The 25,501-nt window shown below is 44.5% G+C and overlaps 1 protein-coding gene across 3 annotated transcripts in view; it reads left to right on the top strand.

Moving 5' to 3' along the window:
• KIFAP3 (kinesin associated protein 3) overlaps positions 1-25,501 on the top strand; it is a 153,010-nt gene that overhangs the window by 75,950 nt on the left and 51,559 nt on the right. For all 3 annotated transcript variants that reach the window (XM_054038175.1, XM_054038174.1, XM_054038173.1), the window contains exon 18: positions 15,861-16,050. In XM_054038175.1, the coding sequence (XP_053894150.1) occupies positions 15,861-16,050 (190 nt within the window). The remainder of the gene's footprint in view (positions 1-15,860; positions 16,051-25,501) is intronic.

Genomic DNA, 25,501 nt, shown 5'->3' on the forward strand with positions numbered 1-25,501 from the left:
TGCTCGCAATCCCGGCGCCGCTCTCCTTTGCGGTGCTGGTCGTACTCGTGGCACCAGTTGTACTCCCAGTGCCGCTCTGATTCCCGGTCGCGGCACTGCTCTGCTCGCCAGTCGTTGTCGAGGAGCAGATCCCGGACCCGACGCCACTCTCAACGCCGGTCATCATCTAGGCCCAGATCTAGATCCAGGCGCCATTCCAGGTTTCAGTACCGCTCCCCAGCATCGTGGCACCGTTCCCTGTTGCCTCATCGATGTGACCCGATGCAGATATGCTCAGCACCACCGTGGCCCTCACGTTCTGCTTCTCGCTCTTTGGGATTGGAGGTGGGTTCGCATTTTTCAGACTGCAGTCATTCGGACCATAGCTGCCTGGAGTCAGGAGCTGGGCCTTAGCAGGGGCAGCTGCAGGGTCCCGCTCAGGGGCCCACTCAATGGCCATTCTGGACGTCCTGGACATACCACCAGGCCCAGGGTACTCGGTCTGGGGCTTCCTGATCAGCCACGTCTGAGCTGCAAGTGCCAGAGGCTACCACCAGTCGGCCCACCCCAGGGGGCATGAAGACTGTGATGGCTTCTCTCCCCGCTACAGGACCTCCTTCAACACCGATTCCTGGTCCGGGCTCCGAGGTCAGTGGCACAGAACAGCTGGCCCCAGCTCCGCAAGAGGCCCTAGATGACCCTCTTCCTCTGTGGCCGCCACCTCCTCCTCCCCCAACGAGGCGGTGGCAGGCACTGCGATCTCGGGTCTCCCTCCAATAGACCTCTGTGCCCACCAGGACCTCCTGCGCGGGGTGGCATGGAATATGAACCTACAGGCGGAGGACGTGGTAGAGGTGGAGAACCCCATGGTGGATATTCTGACCGCGGAAGCTCCATTAAGGGTGACCCTGCCCCTTATTTGGACCATCCAAACTAACGCCAGGACAATCTGGCAGACACATCCCCCCGACTGCTAAGGGGGTGGAGTGGAAATACTTTGTCCCCTCAAAGGGCTATGATTATCTGTTCACCAACCCACAGCCCTGTTTGCTTGTGGTTGCGTCCGTGAACGAAAAGGAATGGCATGGCCAGCAGGCCCCAGCGCCCAAATCAAAGAACGCCAAGCACCTTGATTTGTGTGGGCTCAAAGTTTTATTCTTCAGGGGGACTTCAGCTCAGGATCGCTAATCAGCAGGCGCTCCTGAGTAGTTATAATTTTAACTCCTGGAACTCCATGCTGAAGTTTAAGGAGTTAGTACCTCCTGAGTCCAGAGAGTTTGGGACTTTGGTGGATGAGGGCAAAACAGTGACATGGACCTTGTTGCAGGCCTCGCTGGACGCTGCAGACTCTGCCACATGTACTTTGTCCTCAGGGATCACGATGAGATGCATCTCCTGGCTACAAACCTCTGGCCTGCCACCGGAGCTTCAGCAAACACTGCAGGACCTCCCCTTTGATGGAGAGGGCCTGTTCTCGGAAAAGACCGACTCAAGGCTACATAGCCTTAAGGATTCAAGGGCGGCAATGAAGTCCCTGGGCCTGCACACACCAGCTACCCAGCGGAAACCCTTCAAACCCCAGCAGCCGCAACAACGCTCCTATCCTCCTCCTCGGCCGAGGCAGGATTTCTATAGGAGCGGGGATGTAATGACAGGAGGAAGCCCTCCAACCTTCATCGGGCTCAAAACAGGCCTTTTGAAGGGACCCCCAAGGACAATGTCCTGGACCTCGTTCAGGATCCTACTCCACCTTTCTTGAATCATTTATCTCATTTCCACCGGGCTTGGTCTCAGATAACCGCGGACCGCTGGGTCCTCCACATGGTGGAAGCAGGATACTGTCTCCAATTCTCTTCCTCCCCGCCCTCCTTCTCCGTCCCTCTTCAGGGACCCTTCTCACAAGCAGCTCCTTATTCAGGAGTTTCAGACGCTCCTCGCCATGGGGGCGATCAAGGAGGTTCCTAATCCCCAAGGCAAAGGGCAGGCTTCAGCCCATTCTGGACCTGCATGGACTCAACAAGTTCATGGTAAAGTTGAAGTTCTGCATGGTGGTTTTGGGCACCATTATACCTTCCCTGGAGACTGGTACGCTGCCCTCGATGTGAAGGATGCGTATTTCCACATAGCGATTCATCTGGTGCACAGACGTTTCCTCCGCTTTGTGGTCAACCGCAAACACTATCAGTTCACGGCCCTCCCCTTTGGTCTCTCCATGGCCCCCCGAGTGTTCACCAAATGTATGGCCATCATGGCGCCCTTCCTTCTTCGATAGCGGGTGCAGGTATATCCTTACCTTGACGACTGGCTTTTCCGGGGACACACCAGAGAACAGGTGCAGTCCCACCTCCGCTTGGTCACGGACACGTTTCTTCGGTTGGGCCTCCTCCTCAATGTGGCAAAGTCGACCCTAGAGCCAACCCAGAGAATAGAATTCATCGGGGTGGTTCTGGACTCCATGCAGGCAAAGCCCTCCTGCTGGATGATCATTTCCAGGCTATAGTGGGCCTTGTCCGGAGCCTTCAGCGCTTCCCAGCCTTGTCAGGAAGAAGTTGCCTGAGTCTTCTTGGCCTGGCTTCCTGTATATACGTGACCAGCCACGCCAGACTTTGACTCCGCCCGTTACAAGCCTGGCTAGCATCAGTCTATCGTTCAGGTCGAGACAGCCTGAACTTGGTGGTCACCATCCTGGAGCGGGTGCTGGCCTCCCTCCACTGATGGCTAGATCCCCAGGTGGTATGCGAAGGAGTCCCTTTCCACAGCCCGCAGCCCTCCTTGTCCCTGGTCATGGACGCGTCAGCCCTGGGACGGGGTGCCCACCTCAGGGACCTTCAGATGCAGGGCCTATGGTCTCCGTCTGCACCCTCCTTTCATATCAACATTCGGGAGCTGATGGCGGTGCACCTTGCCTGTCAAGCTTTCCTGGAGCAGCTGTAGGGTAATTGTGTGTTGGTCCTCACAGACAACACCACGACCATGTTCTAGATCAACAAACAAGGAGGGGCCCACTTCTCCCCCCTCTGTCAGGAGGCCATTCAACTGTGGGAATTCTGCATAGCCCATTCCATTCACCTGGTGGCGTCCTTTCTACCCGGGGTCCAGAACATGCTGGTGGACCACCTGAGCAGGTCCTTCCGCTCCCATGAGTGGTCGCTTCAACCAGATGTCGTCCACCCCATCTTCCAAAGGTGGGGGTTTCCCCAGGTCGACCTGTTTGCCTCCCACAGCAATCGGAAATGCCCAGCTTTCTGTTCCCTCCAAGCTCCCTGAGCTCTCTCACAGACGCCTTCCTGCTCCCATGTATGGGTCAACTATTTTACGCCTTCCCCCCGATCCCCCTTGTACACAAGGTCCTGCTCAAGGTGCACAGGGACAGGGCGCAAGTGATTCTGTGGCTCTGGCATGGCCCAGGCAACATTGGTACACCGTGCTATTGCAGCTCTCTGTGGACGCTCCAGTCCCATTGCCTCTTTTTCCTGACCTGATTACTCAGGATCACGGTCGCCTCTCCCATCCTGACCTACTATCGCTCCACCTCACGGCATGGATGCTATGTGGCTAAACCCTTCAGAGCTTCTCTGTTCAGAATCTGTGCAGCAAGTACTGATGGGCAGCAGGAAGCTCTTCACTCAAGTCATATATATGGCTAAGTGGAAGTGGTTTTTGTGCTGGTGCGCTCAGCGCAACATGCCCCCTCTCCAGGTGCCCGTGCCTCTAATTTTGGAGTATCTCCTGGACCTAAAACAGCAGGGCCTGGTGGCATCCTCTCTCAGAGTTCAGCCTGCGGCCATCTCGGCTTTTCACCCAGGTGTGGATGGCTGTTCTGTCTTTGCCAATCCCATGGCTGGCAGGTTTCTCAAGGGCCTGGACCGTCTTTACCCCCAGGTTCGACAGCCAGTCCCCATGTGGGACCTTAACCTGGTCCTTTCCAGACTCAAGGGGCCCCCCCGTTCGAGCAGCTGGCCATCTGCTCCCACCACTACCTCTCCTGGAAAACAGCTTTCCTTGTCGCTATCACGTCGGCGCGGCGCGGTCTCCGAGCTGAGAGCCGTTACCTTGGAACCACCTTACACGATCTTCCATAAAGATAAGGTGCAGCTTTGGCCTCACCCAGCCTTTCTTCCCAAGGTGATGTCGGCCTTCCATATCAGCCAGGACATTTTTCTCCCATTTTTTTTATCCAAAACCGCACAGGGTGTTGCTAGGGTAAAAATTCTCCAGCCATGCACCTGGCGCACGCACACCTAATTGGAATGGATGTGAGCAACACATCTGGAAGAACAATAGTTACAAAGGTGAGTAACCGTTTTTTATGTATCATTCGTAACTTAACTAGTGTAACTAAGATCAACTTATCTCGTTAGTGTAGACCAGGCCTGACTCTCCACGGGCTGATGACCCAGAAATCTCCTCTACTGTGGGGAAACTAAGAGGAGGCTTACAGTCTAAAAGATGTCTCCCCATGTTCTTGAGAGCACAACTCTAGTGTTTCAGGGCAGCCAGACGAGGCCTAGTGACAGTGTAGAGAAGAAATCCCTTCTCTCTCTTCAACTAGCATTGGCATGGAAGGGATGTTCTGGTGGATGGAGAGGGGAATAAGGAGACAGAAAAGGAAAAAAGATGCAAGAAAACACAACTCCATGTTCTGTAGATTTTATTTCAATGTTACTGATACATGTTTTCAGATATAATTCCTGTGAAGTGCTGAGGGAGAGGAAAGGAAAAGTGCTGTGAGGGTGGGTGGGAGAGTGGCTCACCTTGCATGCTGGCAGTGCTGAATGAGACCTTGGATCCAGAAGAGGAACAGTAGCAGCAAGATGAGCTGGTGATGAAGAGGTTGTGGGAAGCCCACAGTAGCCATGGGAGTGTGCCGATGGCAGGGAACTTATCCCTAGTTCCCAGTGCCTTCTATTGTCAGAAGCTTGCCACAAATGGATGAATGGATCTTACTGGTATATATTGGGAGAGCTCTCTGTCCCCCTCTTTTTCAGACACTTGCTACTTTGCCAGTTAGAAGTGGTGTTAGATCCTACATAGACAGTTTCCTCCCTGGTGCCTGTACAGAAAAGCTGAAACCCACTGATCCATATTTTCCTTGAGAGGTTGGGCAGTAGAGACCCACGTATCAAGAGGGGCAGGAGGAATCACCACATGATGGCATCATCTTTTCTCTGCTTCAGAATGGAGGCTTCTCTGAAGTCCTGAGCATCCATGTCAGGTGGAGGTACATCCTTCACCAGTGTGAGAAGAATAGCAGCAATGAGGCTGGAGGGGCCAAAACATCAGAGGTCCTGATGGGATGTGCTACCCAGATCAGACGCCATGGTGGAGCAGCCCATAAAGCCACCCATCCAGATCAGCATCAAGACACACTTGGTTATGCACTTTGCTTGCACTGCCAGAGCCTGGAAGGTGCCTGTGTAGCAGGTAATAGAAGATTTCAGTCTCCAGGATTGTCAGGCCAGCTTTCTTCATCAGTACTAAATTCACAACAACAAAAAATAATTAAATAATTGTGCAGACTTTTTGCCCATATGTATTTAACATAAGCAAGTTGCTATGATGATGAGAAATCAGAAAATAAATGTGGGAAGAGAAATTTTTGATACTTAAAACTAATTTCTTTTTAAGGAGACAAACACATTTTTCAGTCATCAAGAAGCTGCACATAGTGTGATTGAAACAACATTGAGGAAAATTAGAGGCCTTGCAAGCCTTGGGGGAAATATGCTTTCTGCTGTAAAGTAATTGTCACAGAAATTATGGAAATGTTACACTAGTGCTGATTTGTTTAATACAGCTTGGCTTGATTCCGCCATTGGTGAATTGAAACAGATGTGTTGCTTTAGTACGGTATGTACTATGGAGTAATATGGGCAGTCTGCATTGGAGGATGTGAACGACCTCTTTCATCAACAGGAAAACTAGTCTCTGGCTGTTCTTGAATAGCTTCAAATTTCTGGATGTGGTGCTGAGTCCTGGTGTGAAAGAGCTAATATACTAATCCCATAATCTGGATACACACTGGCTGTCTCAGTTTGGGGACTGAGATGAGTTGCATGTATAGTGCATTCTGTCAGATTCAGACTAATAGATCTAAGTTTTCCATTGAGCGTTGACTGTTTTAGCTACCCCACTTTTCGGAGATCATGCACTCTTGACACCTGTGTTGGAAGCCTTTGGAAAGAAGTGGCAATTGGCACCACATGTATACTTGCTCATAGCATCAAACAGATCAGGGCTGTTTAAAGATCAGTGGGCTCACCCCATACCAGTTCCTTTTCCATCACTAAAGAAAGAGGTCTCTGAAGTTTCAGGCTCCTCCTCCTTTTCTCTTCCTCACTGTATTAGGGCTTGCTATGTAGTTAAATTGTTTTCTTATTTATTCTTGGTTACTTTTAGTTTTTTGTGTAAATCAAACTAATATAGTGTTAGGGTCCATATTGTGGACCACTCAGTTTTCCCCCTTCCACGTTATCTGGTCAGTTTCACTAACAGCTTTGTTTGAACCAAGGACCAATCCACCATGTCAGATCCCAAATGAGTCTAAAAAGCCTTAGGAATGGTTCCAGAGTGTTTTTGGGATTTTGAGTCGGAGTTGCACAAGAAAAAGAAGCATTCCCACTGTTCCAAGAGGTCATTGAGATCTCACTGGGAAGCAAGGAAGCACAGACTATAGGGATCTGGTGAGGGTTTTGCTTAGAGTGTGAGCTTAGCCTCAAGGGAGATTAATCTTAGTGTCAGCTGCTTTGGTTCCAGCTCGGCCTCCTCTTTCAGTACAGGGTGCAGTATTGGATGCAGGAGGGGAATTCCTGCCTTCGCTCATCGAGGCAGTCCACCTGCTTTTCTCCATGTCTCTCTCCCTCCAACATGCTAGGAAATGGCAAGAAAAATGGCTGGACCAGCTTGGGGAGAAACACTAAGAGCTTCACTGTTGGAATCAATCTTATCGGTGACCCACTGGTGCATTGTTAGGCTTGCAACCACTGTGATGATCCACTGTTGGTTTGGTGGTGGATATGGAGAGTGGTTTGCTAGGGAGGCCGTCACCTGGCTGTGAAGATGGGTAACAGAGCTGGGAGGGCACAGAAAAAGGATTGGGATACCCTCGCACCCTCCATTAACACTCCCTCATCTCTTTGCTGCAGCCTTCACAATCATTTTGCTTGCTTTCTGCAGCAGCTCCCAGTGTCCCTGCTTCTCAGGCTACATAATAAGTTTCCAAGAATGTCACTCTTTGTATCCTTTGAAGCCTAAAATGACCGAGGCAGTGTGAAGTGATGGCAACAGCGACAAGCATGGTTGAGAGCTCTCTTTGTTCAGAATATCATGAGATTGAATCATGACTGGGTTTCATGATCTGTTATTGTCCAGTTTTTAAATTCTCAGCCATTTTGGCCCTGTGAATTGCCCAGCTACAATAAGGCATGTATCTATGCTATGCCAAGAGTCCTGGACCATTGTGATATCAGAGGTAACTCAACCAATCATCTCCTTTACAGCTCTTTTGTGTGCAACAGTTTCATTGGTTGTAGAGGAAGACTGTATAGATGGTGGATAACTTGACCAGCAGCTGCCATACCAGTGCTCCCAACTACTATCCACACAAATCAACACAACTCTTCTAACACATGCATACCCAGACACACACAAAAAATCCAGCACACACAATAACTCCAAACCTCACTCTGAAGCCTAGAATATCTGTGGAGTCATAACGAAGCAGTGGAAACAGAGCTCTTTTTGTTTAGAATATCACCAGGTTCAGTCATCTGTGGGATTTAGTCTGTTCTGTCCAGTTTTTAAATTCTCAGCCATTTTTGGCTTTTTTACACATTACTTTACAAACTACATTCATGCAACAGCACAGGCTTTCAACTTCTAGATGAAGATATGGATGATAAGGCAGGCCAACCTAGACCCACTAGAGAACCCCTATTTCTATCATCACATATGGACAGTGAGTCACAGCTGCCCCACCCTTCTGAATTTAGCCTGGGACATATCATAATGGAGAAGGAATTTTGGTTTTTCCTCTTTCCTCCTCCTAAGGAAATCAGCTGATCATGTTTGCTTGAACTCTGTGTATGGGATTAGATAACACATAGACTCACCCACCTTGGGGGAGTGATCAAGTTTGGAAAGCTGTGAATGTTGCAGAAAGTTGTTATGGACTGAAAATTGGGGGTTAGAATAGAAACTGTTAGACAAGCTTAACTATAGTGATTATTTCTGCTAGCAGATAAGATCTGTTAGTTTTATGGCTTGTCTCTAAAGTGCTGATTGTAGTAGTTTTCCTTGAACACAAGGTAAAACAAAACAGGGCAGAAGATACTACAACACTTCTCCCTTTTGAGCTGGTTGCCATAGCAGTTGGGATCTTTTATTGCTCTATATTTTTTGTACACGGTTCCTTTTTATTAAGAGGCAATATATATATAATATAGGACTCTTGTCTGTTGCTTTGAAAATATTTATTGTGGTGGTTTTATTCTGCAGAGGACCATTTCGGAGACCATCACAAAGCAGTTAAGGATGCATTTTTTCCAACATCTAATTTACGTTTACTGCACATTATATTGATTTTACATTACAGGCCATGGCAAAAGCTGGTTTCTGTCAATAGTGAGCCTAATTGTGCTCTCCGTTACATCTGTACAAGCCTATTGAAAGTTACACAGATGTAACTGAGGGCAGGATTTGGCCCATTATGTGCTGGAGGTAGTTTGTTTTAGGGACTGGACAGAAACGCCACTAAAGATAGCTAACCAGAAAAACTCTATCCTGTTAAGCAATGACTGATCGGCTGTTAATCTAAACATTTATGTAGACTATGCATTTTGTTGCAGCAAGTGTACATTCAGGCAACAGTCAACACAATGTGTCACTTTACCAGCTACAATCCTAACCTTAACAAGGATTCAATTTACTATACAGCAGTTTTAATTTAGTACAGGGAATCACATTAAATGAACCATATTAAAGACCTAATTAGAGGGCAGCCACATTAAAGTGAAAAGGAAAATCTGTTTTCCATCAGCTTGATAGAACACAAAACAGATCTGTGTAGCTCTATGTTATCCTATAGTGTGTTAATCAGATACAAGGTGTGACGGAAGCCAGTGACAAAGGGGACCCCTGATAGGGAACAGGCATGCTCTGATAATAGACCAGTTAACGCTTCATAATGTTTCTGTGGTTCAATAGTAAACAAAACTGGATGTAGGACTTCAAAAAGGATGGCACATTCCATGTAGAATCAAACCATATATCTTCCATGTCACTCTAGGATTTATGGAAACCAAATGCTTAAGATAGTGATGTCTAGGGGGCTCAGAGGAGAATAAAATCAACCTCTAAGCACTCCTCTCATTATATAACTAAACTTGCAGCATTTGAAAAACATCAGAGAGACAGACTTCACCCCTGCTTACCCTGCTCACCCCTGGTCTGATATTCAAGAAGACTGACAGACTTCACTTAGAACATCCTAGTGGCTGTTGGTTTGTGCCATAACCTTCATAGTTTTTGTATTTCATTTCTGAGGGAATTCACTGGGTAAAGAAGATGCCCTTCAAGTAAAGAAGGCTTTTAATGGCTCAAAATTAATCCCTTCAAGGACATTGTAGACACTAGGACTATTGGGTTTGCAGGGAGTTGCTTTTCCTTGATATTTATTTTAGTTTACCTATTTTCTTCTTCAGTTCTAGTTTTATGGTACTGAATTTTCTCTCTAAATGATCATAACGGTCCCTTCTGGCTTTAAAATCTATGACCATTGCCCAACGCGGATCCTGGACAAAATGGACCTTTGCTGTTATCTGGTATGGTAATTCCAAGTCAATAGACTTAAACTGATTTTGAAAATATTAGAAAATAATAGAAAAGCACCAAAATTACCTGATGGCAGGTGGGGAAAAGTGGGGTTTAAATGATTAAAAAACGCACACAGTTCACTCAAGAAACAACCAAATCCATGCCAATTTAATTCACCAGTTATCTGCCAGCTTTTGTCTACTCTGAGGTTTAAAGAGGAGTATATAGGGTAGCATGTAGTTCATCTCATGGAACTTGTTGCAATACATGTGGAGTGTTGAACTTCTGAAAGAAGCATACCAAGAGATTATAATGTTCTTTTTTTACTACAATAAGGGGGTAGTCAGGGTTGGGGGAATTTAAATTGATGATATCTTTAAGATGATTAATAAAAGTCCACATGTTCCCCTGTTACGTCTTATAAATAGCATGGTGAAGTCAGTCAGCTCAGATGATAGTGTGGAATTGAACTAAAAAATCATGCAAGTGAGTCTCCCCAAAGATCAATGTTCTTTAGAAGGCATTAGATTTTTCTATGTGCACCCTGCTAAATCTCTAATTGGGAACTTAGGAGCAATGGTGATGGCTTTTGGGACCTTTTGAAAGTAAACAAGCCAGTGTAAAAAGTATTCAACTCTCCTACAAATTAATCTGATTTGCTATTTGTTTAGTTTTTCCCCTTCTTGTAATCATCGTTTCTGGGAATAGTTTTCTTGGGATTTACAGAGTGGTCTCTGGCAGTTACAAGGTGTTTCTCTAAAGCTTGAAAGGAGCTTAAGGATGCTGAGGGCTGACATAATAGATAGCCCATGCAGACACAGCAAAGGAAATGTTTCCAAGATGCTGGTCAGATGTCATCACTGAAAGTTACACCCTTTCATTTTTCACAGGTCAGTTTATAAATCTTCTTAGAGATGAGTTTACCTTTTCCAAGGAGTTTATTTTTCACTGCTAGTTCTAGTTTTTCTTTTAATTAAAAGTGAGGGGGGGGGAAAGAAGGAAGAACTCAGCCCAGCCCAGTGCTCGTTCATCTAAGTATCTGGCATTTTTATGCAGCGATCAGGAGTTCAGGTTGCAGTCTTGGGGTCTCATGATTGAAGCCATCAGGGACTGCAAGTGTTTTGAGATCCAGCCTGGTGACCACAGTGCTATATGCACACAAAGCCATGTGAAAGACCTGAAATCCTGATCTCTTGCTCCCCAAGTGGAGGAGAATTCCAGTGTGGTTAGTTTACATGCAGACTCAGATAAAAATCTTAGATGTATATTTTACGAAGTGCAAATTTGTACCACAAATATGTCCATAGAGGCTAATGCAGGCAGGTGCTTATATTGATGTTGTATTAGAATGGAAAGTCCATGTCCGGCCTCATACCAAGAGAAACAAACTGCCATTCTTCCAAGTAAAACAAAGGTCTAACCTCTCCATTTCCAGTGGAATAATGGTTCTGATGTTGCACAGTGATAAACTCCCCATGAAGTCTCAGAGGCTCAAGGTAGGTTGATTGGTTGTTTTCAGAGAGCCACTTGATGTGGCGGAAGGAACACATCTCTTCTCTTAGGGTATGTCTACATAGCAAAGAAAAACCCACTGCTGGCCCATGCCAGCTGATGCAGGGCTCGGGCAGTGGGGCTGTTTCATTGCTGTGTAGACTTCTGGGCTCAGGCTGGAGCCCGAGCTCTGGGACCCTCCCACCTTGCAGGCATAGGTCAGCAGCGGGTGTCTAATTGCTAATTGTCTACTCTGGGACGTACCCTTAGAGACTGATCCAGCACCTATTGAAATCAGTGAATCAGGCTCTTAGAGTGTGGAGAGGACTCATTAGGACATGCTTCCATTTCAGAGAAGGAATGCCATGAAATATTATTTATCTTCTTTTATTGCTGCATGTATGTTGCAGTTGACAGGCCTCTGTTAAGATGGGTGGGTAACCACTGTGTATCATTTAGACTCTGCTGTGAACCTGTGCACAGATGTGATAGCTGGCTTTGGAAATGCGCACACACATTTCTTGAGTCTACCACGAGGCCTCTCTTTCCAGTAGTGTTAGCAAGTTTCAGCATGCGGCTTATCACTGAAGAATGACCACAGACGCGATCTGTCCCAATTTGGATTTAACTTAGCTATTATGATTTCTTTTTCCAAACCAGAAGAAGAACTCTTCATCTCAAAAGCTTGTACCTTCCACCAATAGAAGTTGGTCCAATAATAGATACACCGTTACCTCGATATAACGTGACCCGATATAACACGAATTCGGATATAACGTGGTAAAGCAGTGCTCCAGGGGGGCGGGGCTGCGCACTGCGGTGGATCAAAGCAAGTTCAATATAACACAATTTCACCTATAACGCGGTAAGATTTTTTTGGCTCCCGAGGACAGCGTTGTATCGAGGTAGAGGTGTATCACCTCATCTACTTTGTCTCTCACAAACATGTTGGCATTGAAAGGGCACTTGTAAAGCCAGCTTTACACTGTAGGGGAAGACGTGTACAAGACTGTTCTGTTGCTTCCTCTAAACCAGCACTATCTTGCAGCTAACTTCAGCATCGTGAATCTTAGCTCAGAATCTGAACACACCAAACTTCAAAAAAAATTTGAACCAGATCCAAATTTAATAACTGACCTTCAGTTCCATAAAGGGCTGCTCTTAAACTTCCAAACTTGAAGTTCAATTCAGGCTTGAACTTTGCATCTTGGACTCATCTTCTAGAATCAGTATTGCTGTTTGTTTTTGTTGGACACCCAGTATTAAACATAGAAAGCAGTTGTACAGTGAGGTCACAGATTGCAAATGAGTCTTAAATTATTGGAATAGACTTCGGGGATGCTAAACAGAAAATTGCTTACAAATTAGGGTGCAGCAAAATATGTATTGGTAATTTTTATCAAAATGTTTTGAACCTCTATTTGTTTTCCAGTAATTAATTCCCTTCTAGTCAATTTTAAACAGGAACACTGAGCAAATATGCCTTATACATTTTTATTATAATAATCACAAAAATCTCCATTGCAGTTGGCATGACTGGCTCCTTGTCAGCAGGTTAATCAAAAACTGTGAAGACTGAACTGTCTTGCTCCTAAACAAAGTTCTTTCACATGGTGCAATGAGGGTTAAGGGAAACTTGTACTGCTGCCACCTGTGCTGTACCTGCTGTGGAGAAAAAGAATAATAATATATGATGTCACGCCGCCTGGAGTGATTTATGACTGTGTGTGCTAACCTCAGGGCAAACTGTCAAAAACCAGGGGAGACCCCCCCAAAACTGGTGATATGTTTTATAATTAGATTTCACCAACCCAATAACAAATGTGACCCTCCTGGATCACTGTAACAGTCTTACCATGGAGTCACACACAGTCCCCTTGGGCACTCCAGTCCATCTTGCCACCCAGGCAAGCTGGACTTAGTGATAAATGGTCATTTATACCACAAAATATTCAGGTTGCTTCCAGTCCCAGAAGACCAGTCACTTACCCCACTTCAATTTGTACCTTAGATTTCCCACCAAAGACAACACCGGGAGCCAATCCTCTGGTAAACTAAGGATTTATTAACTAGGAAAAAGAAATGAGTGTTGTTTTCAGGTTAAAGCAGGCAACCTATAAGCACAAATGAGTCTCGTTCCAAAAGTTGACAGAGATGTTGTAATCTGTCCATTTTAGGGTTAACCCACATTGACCCTGGGGATCTCTGCTTTTGTTTCTTAGCTCCAGCCTTTGTAAGAATCCAAATAGCAAAGAGAACTATTTCTTTTTGCGCGCATCTTTATAAGTCCTTCCTCCAAAGTTCAAACCTATGTGTGATAAATGAAGGCTGGGGGCAGCTTCCTTTTATGGACACCCAGCCAGTTAGTATAATATTCCTCTTAGTAGCTGTTCTCTACTTGCTTTACCTGTAAAGGATTTAACAAGCCCACAGGTAAAAGGAAAGGAGCGGGTACCTGACCAAAAGACCCAATGGGAGGGCTAGAACTTTTTAAAAATGGGAAAAAACTTCCCTTTGTGTGTATGTTGTGGTTCTCCGGGGAAGAGGGGAACAGGGCAGCAATTAGGCTGTGAGAAGCTTTAAGCCAGGTCTGAAAAACGGTCATTGCTTATCTGAAACCCCAGATATGTAAGTAAATTAGGGAATGTCTAGGAAGATGAGATTAGGTTTATTTCTATTTATTTCTTATTGGCTCGTGGACTCCTCTGTGCTAACCCCAGGTGCTTTTGTTTTGCTTGTAACTTTTAAGCTGAAGCTCGAACTATCTTGATGCTTAATTTTTGTAATAATTTTTTTTTTGTCTAGCAAAAAGCTAAGTTCCAGATGTATTTTTTTTTTTTGGACAGGATTGGATTTTTGGTGTCCTAAGAGGTTTGTGTGTATGTTGTTTAGTTATCTGGGGGGAGAGGTAGATACGCTGGACGGTAGGGATAGGGTCCAGAGTGACCTAGACAAATTGAAGGATTGGGCCAAAAGAAATCTGAAGAGGTTCAACAAGGACAAGTGCAGAGTCCTGCATTTAGGAAGAAAGAATCCTATGCACTGCTATAGGCTGGGGACTGATTGGCTAAGCATCAGTTCTGCAGAAAAGGACCTGGCGATTACAGTGAACAAGAAGCTGGATATGAGTCAGCAGCGTGCCCTCATTGCCAAGAAGGCGAACGGCATATTGGGCTATATTAGTAAGAGCAGACTGAGGGAAGTGATTATTCCCCTCTATTCGACACTGGTGAGGCCACACCTGGAGTATTGGGTCCAGTTTTGGTCCCCCCCCCCACTACAGAAAGGATGTGGACAAATTGGAGGGAGTCCAGCAGAGGGCAACGAAAATGATTAGGGGACTGGGGCACATGACTTATGAGGAGAGGCTGAGGGAACTGGGGTTATTTAGTCTACAGAAGAGAAGAGTGAGGGGGGATTTGATAGCAGCCTTCAACTACCTAAAGGAGGTTTCAAAGAAGATGGAGCTAAGCTGTTCTCAATGGTGGCAGATGACAGAACAAGAAGCAATGGTATCAAGTTGCAGTGGGGGTGGTCTAGGTTGGATATCAGGAAACACTATTTCACTAGGAGGGTGGTGAAGCACTGGAATGGGTTACATAGGGAAGTGGTGGAATCTCCTTCCTTAGAGGTTAAGGCCTGGATTGACAAAGCATTGGCTGGGATGATTTAGTTGGTGTTGGTCCTGCTTTGAGGAGGGGATTGGACTAGATGATCTCGTGAGGTCTCTTCCAACCCTAATATTCTATGATTCTAACAGCTGATTTCCTTTCTCAGCTCTTCCCGGGGGGAGGATGGGAGGGGAGAGGGTGAAAGGACTGGAGGGTACACCACAGGGAGGAATTCCCAAGTGCTCCTTCCTGGGTCCAAAGGGTTTTTTTGCACTTGGGTGGTGGCAGCATCTACCCATCCAAGGCCAGAGAGCAGCTGTAACCTTGGGAGTTTAATACAAGCCTGGAGTGGCCAGTATTAATTTTTTTAAATTGCGGAGCCCCCACCTTCTGCACTCGAAGTGCCAGAGTTGGGAATCAACCTTGACACTATGGGACAAGGGCTTCTGCATGCAACTTCTCCATGGGTAGATGGTGCAATCAACAAAGTTTTTCTACAGTGGCCTATTTAGTCTTGATAGTCCTTTTTGGTGGGTGGGGAGCCCCTCTTCATGCCTAAGTTCACAAATTCAGAGTAGGCATTTTTACAGTTGTAAAGCTATCTTATAGCATGGGATTCAGACATAAAAGTAAGATTAATGCATGCAGCAACGTACAAGCATTTTATAGAGACTAAACACATTCCTACAAGTCTAACACCTATCTTGAACAATAATATATAGGTGAGTTGGTGTGGCTTCCAGCTATGAATTTGTCAGTGCTCAGCTGATGCCTACAGACTTGGCAAGAGCTGGCACCTGGTTTGCCAATGTGTCACATGATACTTGCAACATGTTGCTTTATACAGTTAATGCACGTCAAGTTAAACAAAGGACGTCAGTCTCAGAGACTGTCAAGCTTGTGTCTTTCACTAACATCAAGTTCACTCGCATTTACCTACAAAAACCTGCTTTGCATTTTTTACAGGAATATGATGAGGAATGGGCTAAGAAGATCCAGAGTGAGAAATTCCGATGGCACAACTCTCAGTGGCTGGAGATGGTAGAGTCTCGACAGATGGACGAGAGTGAGCAGTACCTGTATGGGGATGACTGCATTGAGCCCTACATCCATGAAGGGGATATTCTAGAAAGACCTGACCTTTATTACAATTCAGGTAAGATGATAGAATATATTCAGCATGTGTCCACACCTTCTCCTGTTTTAACATATCCGTACATAGGACCAAATTCTCAGCTGATTGATTGCAGTGTAGCTGTGGTGACTTACACTAGCTGGGTATGGTTATGTTACCTCATGTTATGTTGTAGTGTGTGTTGTGTTATTGCGGAACTCTGAACAGCACATTCATGATCTGGCAGATCTTTACAGGAGGTCTTGAAAATGTAGTGGAGAGTAGGAGAAATAGGTTATCTACTTCACACTAGCTTATTCAGCATGCTCATACATATGTGCGTAAAACTGCCCCGATCTTATAGAATTATAGAAAACTAGAACTAGAAGGGACCTCGATGGGTCATCTAGACTAGTCCTCTGCACTCAAGGCAGGACTAAGTATTATCTAGACCATCCCTGACAGGTGTTTGTCCAACCTGCTCTTAAAAATCCCCAATGATGGAGATTCCACAACCTCCCTTGGCAATTTATTCCAGTGCTTAACCACCCTGACAGGAAGTTTTTTCTTAATGTCCAACCTAAACCGCCCATGTTGCAATTTAAGCCCATTGCTTCTTGTCCTATCTTCAGAGGTTAAGAAGAACAATTTTTCTTTCCCCTCCTTGTAACAACCTTTTACGTACTTGAAAACTGTTATCATGTCCCCTCTCAGTCTTCTCTTCTCCAGACTAAACAAACCCAATTTTTTCAATCTTCCCTCATAGATCATGTTTTCTAGACCTTTAATCATTTTTATTGCTCTTCTCTGGACTTTCTCCAATTTGTCCACATCTTTCCTGAAATGTGACGCCCAGAACTGGACACAACACTCCAGTTGAGACCTAATCAGCGCAGAGTAGAGCAGAAGAATTACTTCTCATGTCTTGCTTACAATATACTCCTGCTAATACATCCCAGAATGTTTACTTTTTTTGCAATAGCATTACACCGTTGACTCATATTTAGCTTGTGATCCACTGTGACTCCCAGATCCCTTTCCGCAGTACTCCTTCCTAGGCAGTCATTTCCCATTTTGTATGTGTGCAACTGATTGTTCCTTCCTAAGTGGAGTACTTTGCATTTGTCCTTTTTGAATTTCATCCTATTTACTTCAGACCATTTCTCCAGTTTGTCCAGATCATTTTGAATTTTAATCCTATCCTCCAAAGCACTTGCAACCCCTCCCCAGCTTGGTATCATCCACAAACTTTATAAGTGTATTCTCTATGCCATTATCTAAATCATTGCTGAAGATATTGAACAGAACCGGACCCAGAACCAATCCCTGGAGGACCCCACTCGTTATGCCCTTCCAGCATGACTGTGAACTACTGATGATTACTCTCTGGGAACAATTTTCAAACCAGTTATGCACCCACCTTATAGTAGCTCCATCTAGGTTGCATTTCCCTAGTTTGTTTATGAGAAGATCATGCAAGACAGTATCAAAAGCCTTACTAAAGTCAAGATATACTACATCTACTGCTCCCCCCCCCCCCCCCCCCCCACATCCACAAGGCTTGTTACCCTGTCAAAGAAAGCTATCAGGTTGGTTTGACACAATTTGTTCTTGACAAATCCATGCTGACTGTTATCACCTTATTATCTTCTAGGTGTTTGCAAATTGATTGCTTAATTATTTGCTCCATTATCTTTAGGGGTACAGAAGTTAAGCTGACTGGTCTGTAATTTCCCGGGTTGTCCTTATTTCCCTTTTTATATATGGGCACTATATTTGCCCTTTTCCAGTCTTCTGGAATCTCTCCCGTCTTCCATGGCTTTTCAAAGATAATCACTAATGGCTCAGATATCTCCTCAGTCAACTCCTTGAGTATTCTAGGATGCATTTCATCTGGCCCTGGTGATTTGAAGACATCTAACGTAATTTTTTACTTGTTCTTTCCCTATTTTAGACTCTGATCCTATCTCATTTTCACTGGCATTCACTATGTTGGATGTCCAATCACCACCAACCTTCTTGATGAAAACCATAACAAAGTCATTAAGCACCTCTGCCATTTCCACATTTTCTGTTATGCCTCACACCCTCTTCTTGTGCCTATAGCTGGTTTGCTTTGCAAATGAAACCAAATAAGTTTTTATCCCTGTTAACCTCCTAGAGCAATGCAGCTATGGGAGTTGAAGCTGGATTCTGTTTTGCCTTGTGTGTCAGTTAAGATCCAACTGTGACATATTTGTTTCTGAGGGTGATGTAAGACTTAGAAAGAACCCATCTGGATGTGCAGATCCCTGCTTTGCTGGCAGCCAGAAAAATCATATTCTGACTTCAGGATCTGAAGAAGAGCTTTGTATAAACTCTAAAGCTTGTTTCCAAAAGAAGTTGATCCAATAAAAGATATTACCTCACCCCCTCTCATTTGTCTAATATCCTGTGACCAACACAGCTACAACACTGCAAATAACTGATTTGATATAAATGTCCTACACAGAGAATATATCATAGGATTTCAGTGGTTTCCTTCTGAGTAAAACCTTGCTTAAAAGCTATCTTTTTACACTTTCTGGTTTCCATTTTTTATAATTTTTTCCTTAAGAAAAAGTATTTTGTCACTTAAAAATGAGTGGCTGTGGTCACAAAAAATGATGTAAAAGTGGCACCTTCTTACTCAATAGACCTGGTCCCTATGTGTATGCAGTCAGAGGTTTTAAAGAAAAAATAAGTGCTTTCTAATCTTTACTCATATCAGTAATGCCCAGACAAAAGTTCTGGGAGATTAAATGAACTCTCTTCTGTCTCGCGCATCACTAAAGATTTTGCAGTTGCAGTTTAGTTAGAAACACAGGAATTGCTGGACTGGATCTGACCAGTCCATCCAGTCCAGTGTGCTGTCTCCAGTGATGGCTGTTGCCAGCTGGTTCAGAAGAAGGTGCAAGACACCCTGCAGGAGGCAGTTTTAGAGTAACTTTTCCACAGGAGAAGTTTCTTCCTAACCCTCTTTAGTTAGAGGCTGGCTAACACCCTGGAGCCTGAAGATTTATATCCCTGAAAAAGCTCTTGCAGGGAGGGGAAGCCTGGTTATCTTACCTTCTATATAAATATGCAGTCCTTTGCTGCTGATGCATGAGCTCAGTTTGGGTTTCAGATCACAAGAAGAATTTGCAAGAAGGAAAACAATTTAAAAGACAACCCAAAAACCTTTCTGTTGTAAACTGGATACATTTTATCTGAAGTTATTGAGAAAATAAATATCGAAGCCCCCAATGCCAGTTTTATGGTTACTTTCAAAGTATGTCAGCACTATATTGTGCCGATGTACAGATTTGATTATATATGTTAGCCATAGCAATATTCATGCTTTATAGATACTTTTTTCCTTTTTGAACACTTTATCTAATTGCAATGAACCTATATGACAAACTCTTTGAGCAATTCATAGGACAGGGATCGGCAGCCTTTGGCACGCAGCCCATCAGGGTAAGCACCTTCCCATTGACCGCGGCTCGCCGCTCCAGGCCAAAGGGGGCTGCGGGAAGCAGCCTGAGCCAAGGGATGTGCTGGCCGCGGCTTCCCGTTGCCCCTATTGGCCTGGAGCGGCGAGTGGGAACCACGATCGGACGAATCTGCGGACGCAGCAGGTAAATAAACCGGCCTGGCCCGCCAGGGTGCTTATCCTGGCAGGCCACATGCCAAAGGTTGCTGATCCCTGGTAGGATGTTCCAAGGATCTCTTATTATAGCAAAGCTTTTTGTACTTTGCATGCCCATTGTAATCTCCCCTTTCTAGAGTTTTATAATAGACCTTTGCTTGTCTCAGTGGATCATTTCTTTTCCCAGTAATGTGACTTAAGGACAGTGTTTGACCAGTAACTTTGAATTTCCTTAAAAACAAAACAAAAAACCACACACCTTAGCACCTTAGAGACTAGCAAATTTATTTCGGCATAAGCTTTCGTGGGCTAGAACCCACTTCATCGGATGCATGAAGTGAAAAATACAGGAGCAGGTATAAATACATGAAAAGATGGGGGTTGCTTTACCAAGTGTGAGGTCAGTCTAACGAGATAAATCAATTAACAGCAGGATACCAAGGGAGGAAAAATAACTTTTGAAGTTGTAAGAGAGTGACCCATTACAGACAGTTGACAAGAAGGTGTGAGTAACAGTAGGGAGAAATTAGTATCAGGGAAATTAAGTTTAGGTTTTGTAATGACCCAACCGCTCCCAGTTTTTATTCAGGCCTGATGGTATCCAGTTTTCAAATTAATTCCAGTTCTGCAGCTTCACGTTGAAGTCTGTTTTTGAAGTTTTTTTGTTGAAGAATTGCCACTGTTACTGAGTGACCAGAGAGATTGAAGTGTTCTCCTACTGGTTTTTGAACGTTATGATTCCTGATGTCAGATTTGTGTCCATTTATTCTTTTGCGTAGAGACTGTTCGGTTTGGCCAGTGTACATGGCAGAGGGGCATTGCTGGCACATATCACATTGGTAGATGTGCAGGTGAATGAGCCCCGGATGGGGTGGCTGATGTGGTTAGGTCCTATGATGGTGTCCCTTGAATAGATATGTGGACAGAGTTGGCACCGTAGTTTGTAGCGGGGTTTGGTTCCTGGGTTGGCATTTTTGTTGTGTGGTGTGTAGTTGCTGGTGAGTATTTGCTTCAGGTTGGGGGGCTGTCTGTAGGTGAGGACTGGCCTGTCTCCCAAGGTCTGTGAGAGTGAGGGATCATCCTGCAAGATAGGTTGTAGATCCTTGATGATGCGCTGGAGAGGTTTTAGTTGGGGGCTGTAGGTGACGGCTAGTGACGTTCTGTTACTTTCTTTGTTGGGCCTGTCTTGTAGGTGACTTCTTGGTACCCTTCTGGCTCTGTCAATCTGTTTCTTCACTTCACCAGATGGGTATAGCAGTTTTAAGAACGCTTGATAGAGATTCTGTAGGTGTTTGTCTCTGTCTGAGGGATCGGAGCAAATGCGATTGTATCTTAGAGCTTGGCTGTAGACAATGGATCATGTGATGTGGTCTGGATGAAAGCTGGAGGCATGTAAGTATAGTGATTAGTAGGTTTCTGGTATAGGGTGGCGTAAGGGGACGAGAGCTGAGGAAGCGTTGTTTTAAGTCAGCCATGAAAATGTTGTCATACTGAGGGGCCATGCGGGTACCCATAGCTGTCCCGCTGACTTGAAGGTATAAATTGTCCCCAAATCTGAAATAGTTGTGGGTGAGAACAATTTCCTGGCTTTCAATCATTCGTGTTACAGACGTAACATTATTTGAACAAAGATTTTTGTGTTGGAATTGATGTTTGACCAGGGGAGGAAAGGCAGATTTCCAATGATATGTTCTGCAGATGTTTGAGAAATCTTGGTTGTTTTTTTTAAGATAGAAGAGTAAGTGATTATATTCAAAATACATATTCACTTTTCAGTTTCATTCTGGCAAGGGCCACTAAGGGTGTGTTCTTGAACTCTGTTAAATTTATATTTTTGAAATGTGGTCAATGTACACACAGTATAACTTTGAAAAGACTATGGATTATTATACCAACTCGAATCTTTTTTTGCAGTTATATAGATTTCTGAAGGACTATTTGTTCATAAGTTCAAAAATCAAAACTTCATTCGGTCAGAACCAGCTTATTTATGAAAGTTCGGGATGATACTTTTATGGATGACCTGGTCTCTGATTGGGCGAAACAAAATACTCATCTCCTCTCTCAACCAGGAAGAATTCTTCAAATCACAAATAACATGAGTTATTAATGTGGTGCTGCATCAACACCATCACATAAAATGACTACGCCTATATCAGAATCTAAAGAAGACTCTAAAGAAACTTTCCATGAGTTCAGTGTTCCCTCAGCTTTGAATGTACACATTCTAAACTTAGGTTGAATATATGTAATAACCGATATTGATTAACCTGTAATAGCATTCTGTTCAACTGACACCGTACTTTTATTTTCCTACAAATTCATGCATTTGTTGTCCATAACTCTCTGAGCTTTATGGTTTGAAAGCTAGTGAGGTTGATTGAAGAAACCTTAAGCAGTGCGTGGTTACTTCAGTATCAAAGTTAAAATGTAATGCTTTTTCCATTGATAAGGATGAAAAAAGTATTTAGATATTTAATAATCCTGGTTTTGAGATAAAAGTCTAACATAAAACTTAATATTTACAATATGAAATTACTTAATTTGCATATTTAAAATTTGAAAATACCTTTAGTGCAAAGATGCTTATGTTCCATCTTATTTTTTTGTTTAATAATTCAAATAGAGATAAAGAGACTTAATATAAGTATTAATATAATTAAATCTGTTTTCCTTTGAAATATTTTACTCTATGTCAGGGGTCGGCAATGTTTGGCACGCGGCTCGCCAGGGTAAGCACCCTAGCAGGCCGAGCCAGTTTATTTACCTGCTGATGCGGCAAGTTGGGCCGATCGCGGCCCCCACTGACCACGGTTCGCCGTCCAGGGCCAATGGGGGCTGCGGGAAGCGGCGCGGGTGAGCGATGTGCTGGCCTCAGCTTCTTGCCGCCCCCCATTGGCCCGGGACTGCGAACTGCGGCCAGTGGGGGCCGTGATCGGCCGAACCTGCTGCGTCAGTAGGTAAATAAACTGGCCAGGCCCGCCAGGGTGCTTACTCTGGCGAGCCGCGTGCCAAACGTTGCTGACCCCTGCTCTATATGGTACATTGGCCTTTTGCCTCCATCTGAACAATGTGAAAAGACAGGATTATTTATTTGTCAGAATATTTTCTTGTCAGGTTCTATTTTCTCTCATGCTGTACACACATGTATGCAATTAGCTGTACACTCTTCCACCGCATTTTACACTTCTAAAAATGCTGTCTGATATGGCTAGCATTTTTCATTTACAATCTGTTATGTTGTCTTCAATCACTTTCCCATACGCTATTATCTTCTAAATGAATCTCTGTAGCACCTCATCAAATGTCTCATGGAAATCTAGATGTGTCAGCTCTATTCCTTTTATCATTTGTCGCTACATTATCTTCAAAAAAAAAAAAAAAAAAAAAAAATCAGGTAAATTTGTAATGCAAAGAGATTTGTTTGAATGCCTGAGTCGTCCTCTTTAAGCCCGTGTGTCTGTAAGTAACTTTCCACTGCTTCCTGCTTAGGCAACTTTAGTAGCTTTGAAACCACAGAGGTTAAGCTAAGTGGCCTGTGATTCCCTGGATCTTATCTCTTTTACTTTAAAGTGGAATGGCATTTGTTACTTCCTAGTCATTAGGAATCTCTCTGTCGTCTGTTAAACTATTAAAGTATCAGTCAGAGTGCATCTGTTTCTTCCATGGGTTTTTTTTTTATTGGAATGCTTTCTGATCTGTAAGGCTGGGGACTCACTTTTAAACGCTGCCTTAGACTCTCATTGTTACTATATATTTTAATGGAGATAGCCTTGTTTTCTCTAATAAAGCCTGGCACTTCTTACCAGGTAAAGAACTGTGCCCTTTTTATTAACAACTAATGTACCAAGAGTGTAAGAATAGCAATAATGATAAACAGTGCTTTCATTTTAACTGAAATAAATCTGGAGCAGTGGAGTGACTCTGGAGTTACACTGTGTAGCTTTTTCTTATCAGGTGCAGAGCTTGCTAAGCCAATTTGCAGCAGCCTCATCAGCCAGATTTAGAGACCTTAGACCACCATCCAATCTGGTCAGAGGGCAGTCGTCAGTGATGTGTGACACTGTCTTTGGCCATAGCCACATGTGGGATCCTCTTGTTGGCCTCAGGTGTGAAGGCTGGCTGCACATTGGGCCTACCCTACTCAAAATTGATTCAGAAGGACCCATGAATGGTGTGGTAAATCAAAGCCAGGTACACACATGGTCGGTTCAGTTATAAGGCCTGGTCCACACTAACCCCCCACTTCGAACTAAGATACGCAACTTCAGCTACGTGAATAACGTAGCTGAAGTCGAAGTATCTTAGGTCGAACTTACCGCGGGTCCACACGCGGCAGGCAGGCTCCCCCGTCGACTCCGCGTACTCCTCTCGCGGAGCAGGAGTACCGGCGTCGACGGCGAACACTTCCAGGATCGATCCCAGAAGATCGATTGCTTACCACTGGACCCGGAGGTAAGTATAGACGTACCCTAAGAGATTGGTCTGCAGTTGACATCAGAAACCACTCTTCACACCACACTGACATTGCAGAGAAATCTGGGCAGCGTAGGTTGGCTCACAGTGGATGCTTTGACCACAAGCACTTTCTTGGATTCGTCAAAGAGGTCTGTGTATAGCAGTAGGCTTGGGTTTGCCCTAATATTCAGGCTGTAGCATCCTCATGGCAGATGTATGGAGGAGTGATGTTACTTAACATAGGGAACCATGGTACTGGTGTGGGTTGAATCATCCCAGTTGCAATGCATGGCTTTAGTGTAGTTGTGTGTCAGCCAACTTGACATGGGATGAATGGGGTCAGACCAGAACAAAGTATTCTGCTGCAGAGTAACATAGGACTAAACTGGATGATTGGAGAGTTTGAAAGTTTGTTCCCCATGAAGTGGCAGCCAGGGATTTTTAGAATGTTAAGTGTCCTCACCTTAGCTGCAGTTTTCCTCAGATGGTTGAGATATGTGAGAGATGTATCTAGGGTTGCTTTGAGGTAGATTGAGTGGAATTCATGTTTCAGGCGATGTCCATCGAGAAAGATATTCAGTTCTTGGTCTGTTCTGGCATTGTGAAGATGGAACACACTCGAAAATGTCTTGATGATACTAGGTTGTAAACACCACTGACTACAGTATTTGGCCCAAGTCAGAGTTTAGGACATCAAGTTCTAGGAATGACCTTGCTTGGACGCCTAAGCAAATGTCATTTGCATATGTGAACATGCAGGACAGGGTGAGCGGAAGGTTATTTTGTGAACAGGTTGAAAAGCATCGGTGCCAGTACAGAGCCTTGTGGTAAATTGTTGGCTTCTTTTCCACACGCGAACTCTGTCTCCCATATGGAAACCTCTGTTGCAGAAAAGATCAACAATGTTGATTACCCATGCTGGGAATGCTCTTGACAATTTGACTAAGAGCCATGTGTTCCACCTCATGTCATATGCTGCTGTCAGATCCAGAAATATGGCTCCTGTCTTGAGGTTTTTCCGAAGACAATTTTTGATCAATATTGTCAAAACAGCACTTGATCGCAGGTGCTCCAACCTTTCCAAAAGCCTGCTTGCTCCACGCTGAGTATCGAGTCTGTTTCTGGGGAAGGATGAGATGCTTCAGAACTTTGAATGGCACAGACAATGGAGATATGGGTCGATAATTTGCAACATTATGTAGGCTTTTCCCCTGGTTTCAGGAGAGCAATGATTTTTAATATTTGCCATGTCTTCAGAAGTTGCTTTTTGTTGATCACACAGGTGAACAACTGTGCCAGCCACTGGTGAGCACAAGCCTTGAAGTGCTTCAAGAACTCTGGTTGTCATAGTCAGAGCAGTGCTGCTCTTAATATCACTCAGAATTT

The sequence above is a fragment of the Malaclemys terrapin genome, chromosome 8, assembly GCF_027887155.1.
Source record: "Malaclemys terrapin pileata isolate rMalTer1 chromosome 8, rMalTer1.hap1, whole genome shotgun sequence".
In the NCBI taxonomy this organism is placed as follows: Eukaryota; Metazoa; Chordata; order Testudines; family Emydidae; genus Malaclemys; species Malaclemys terrapin.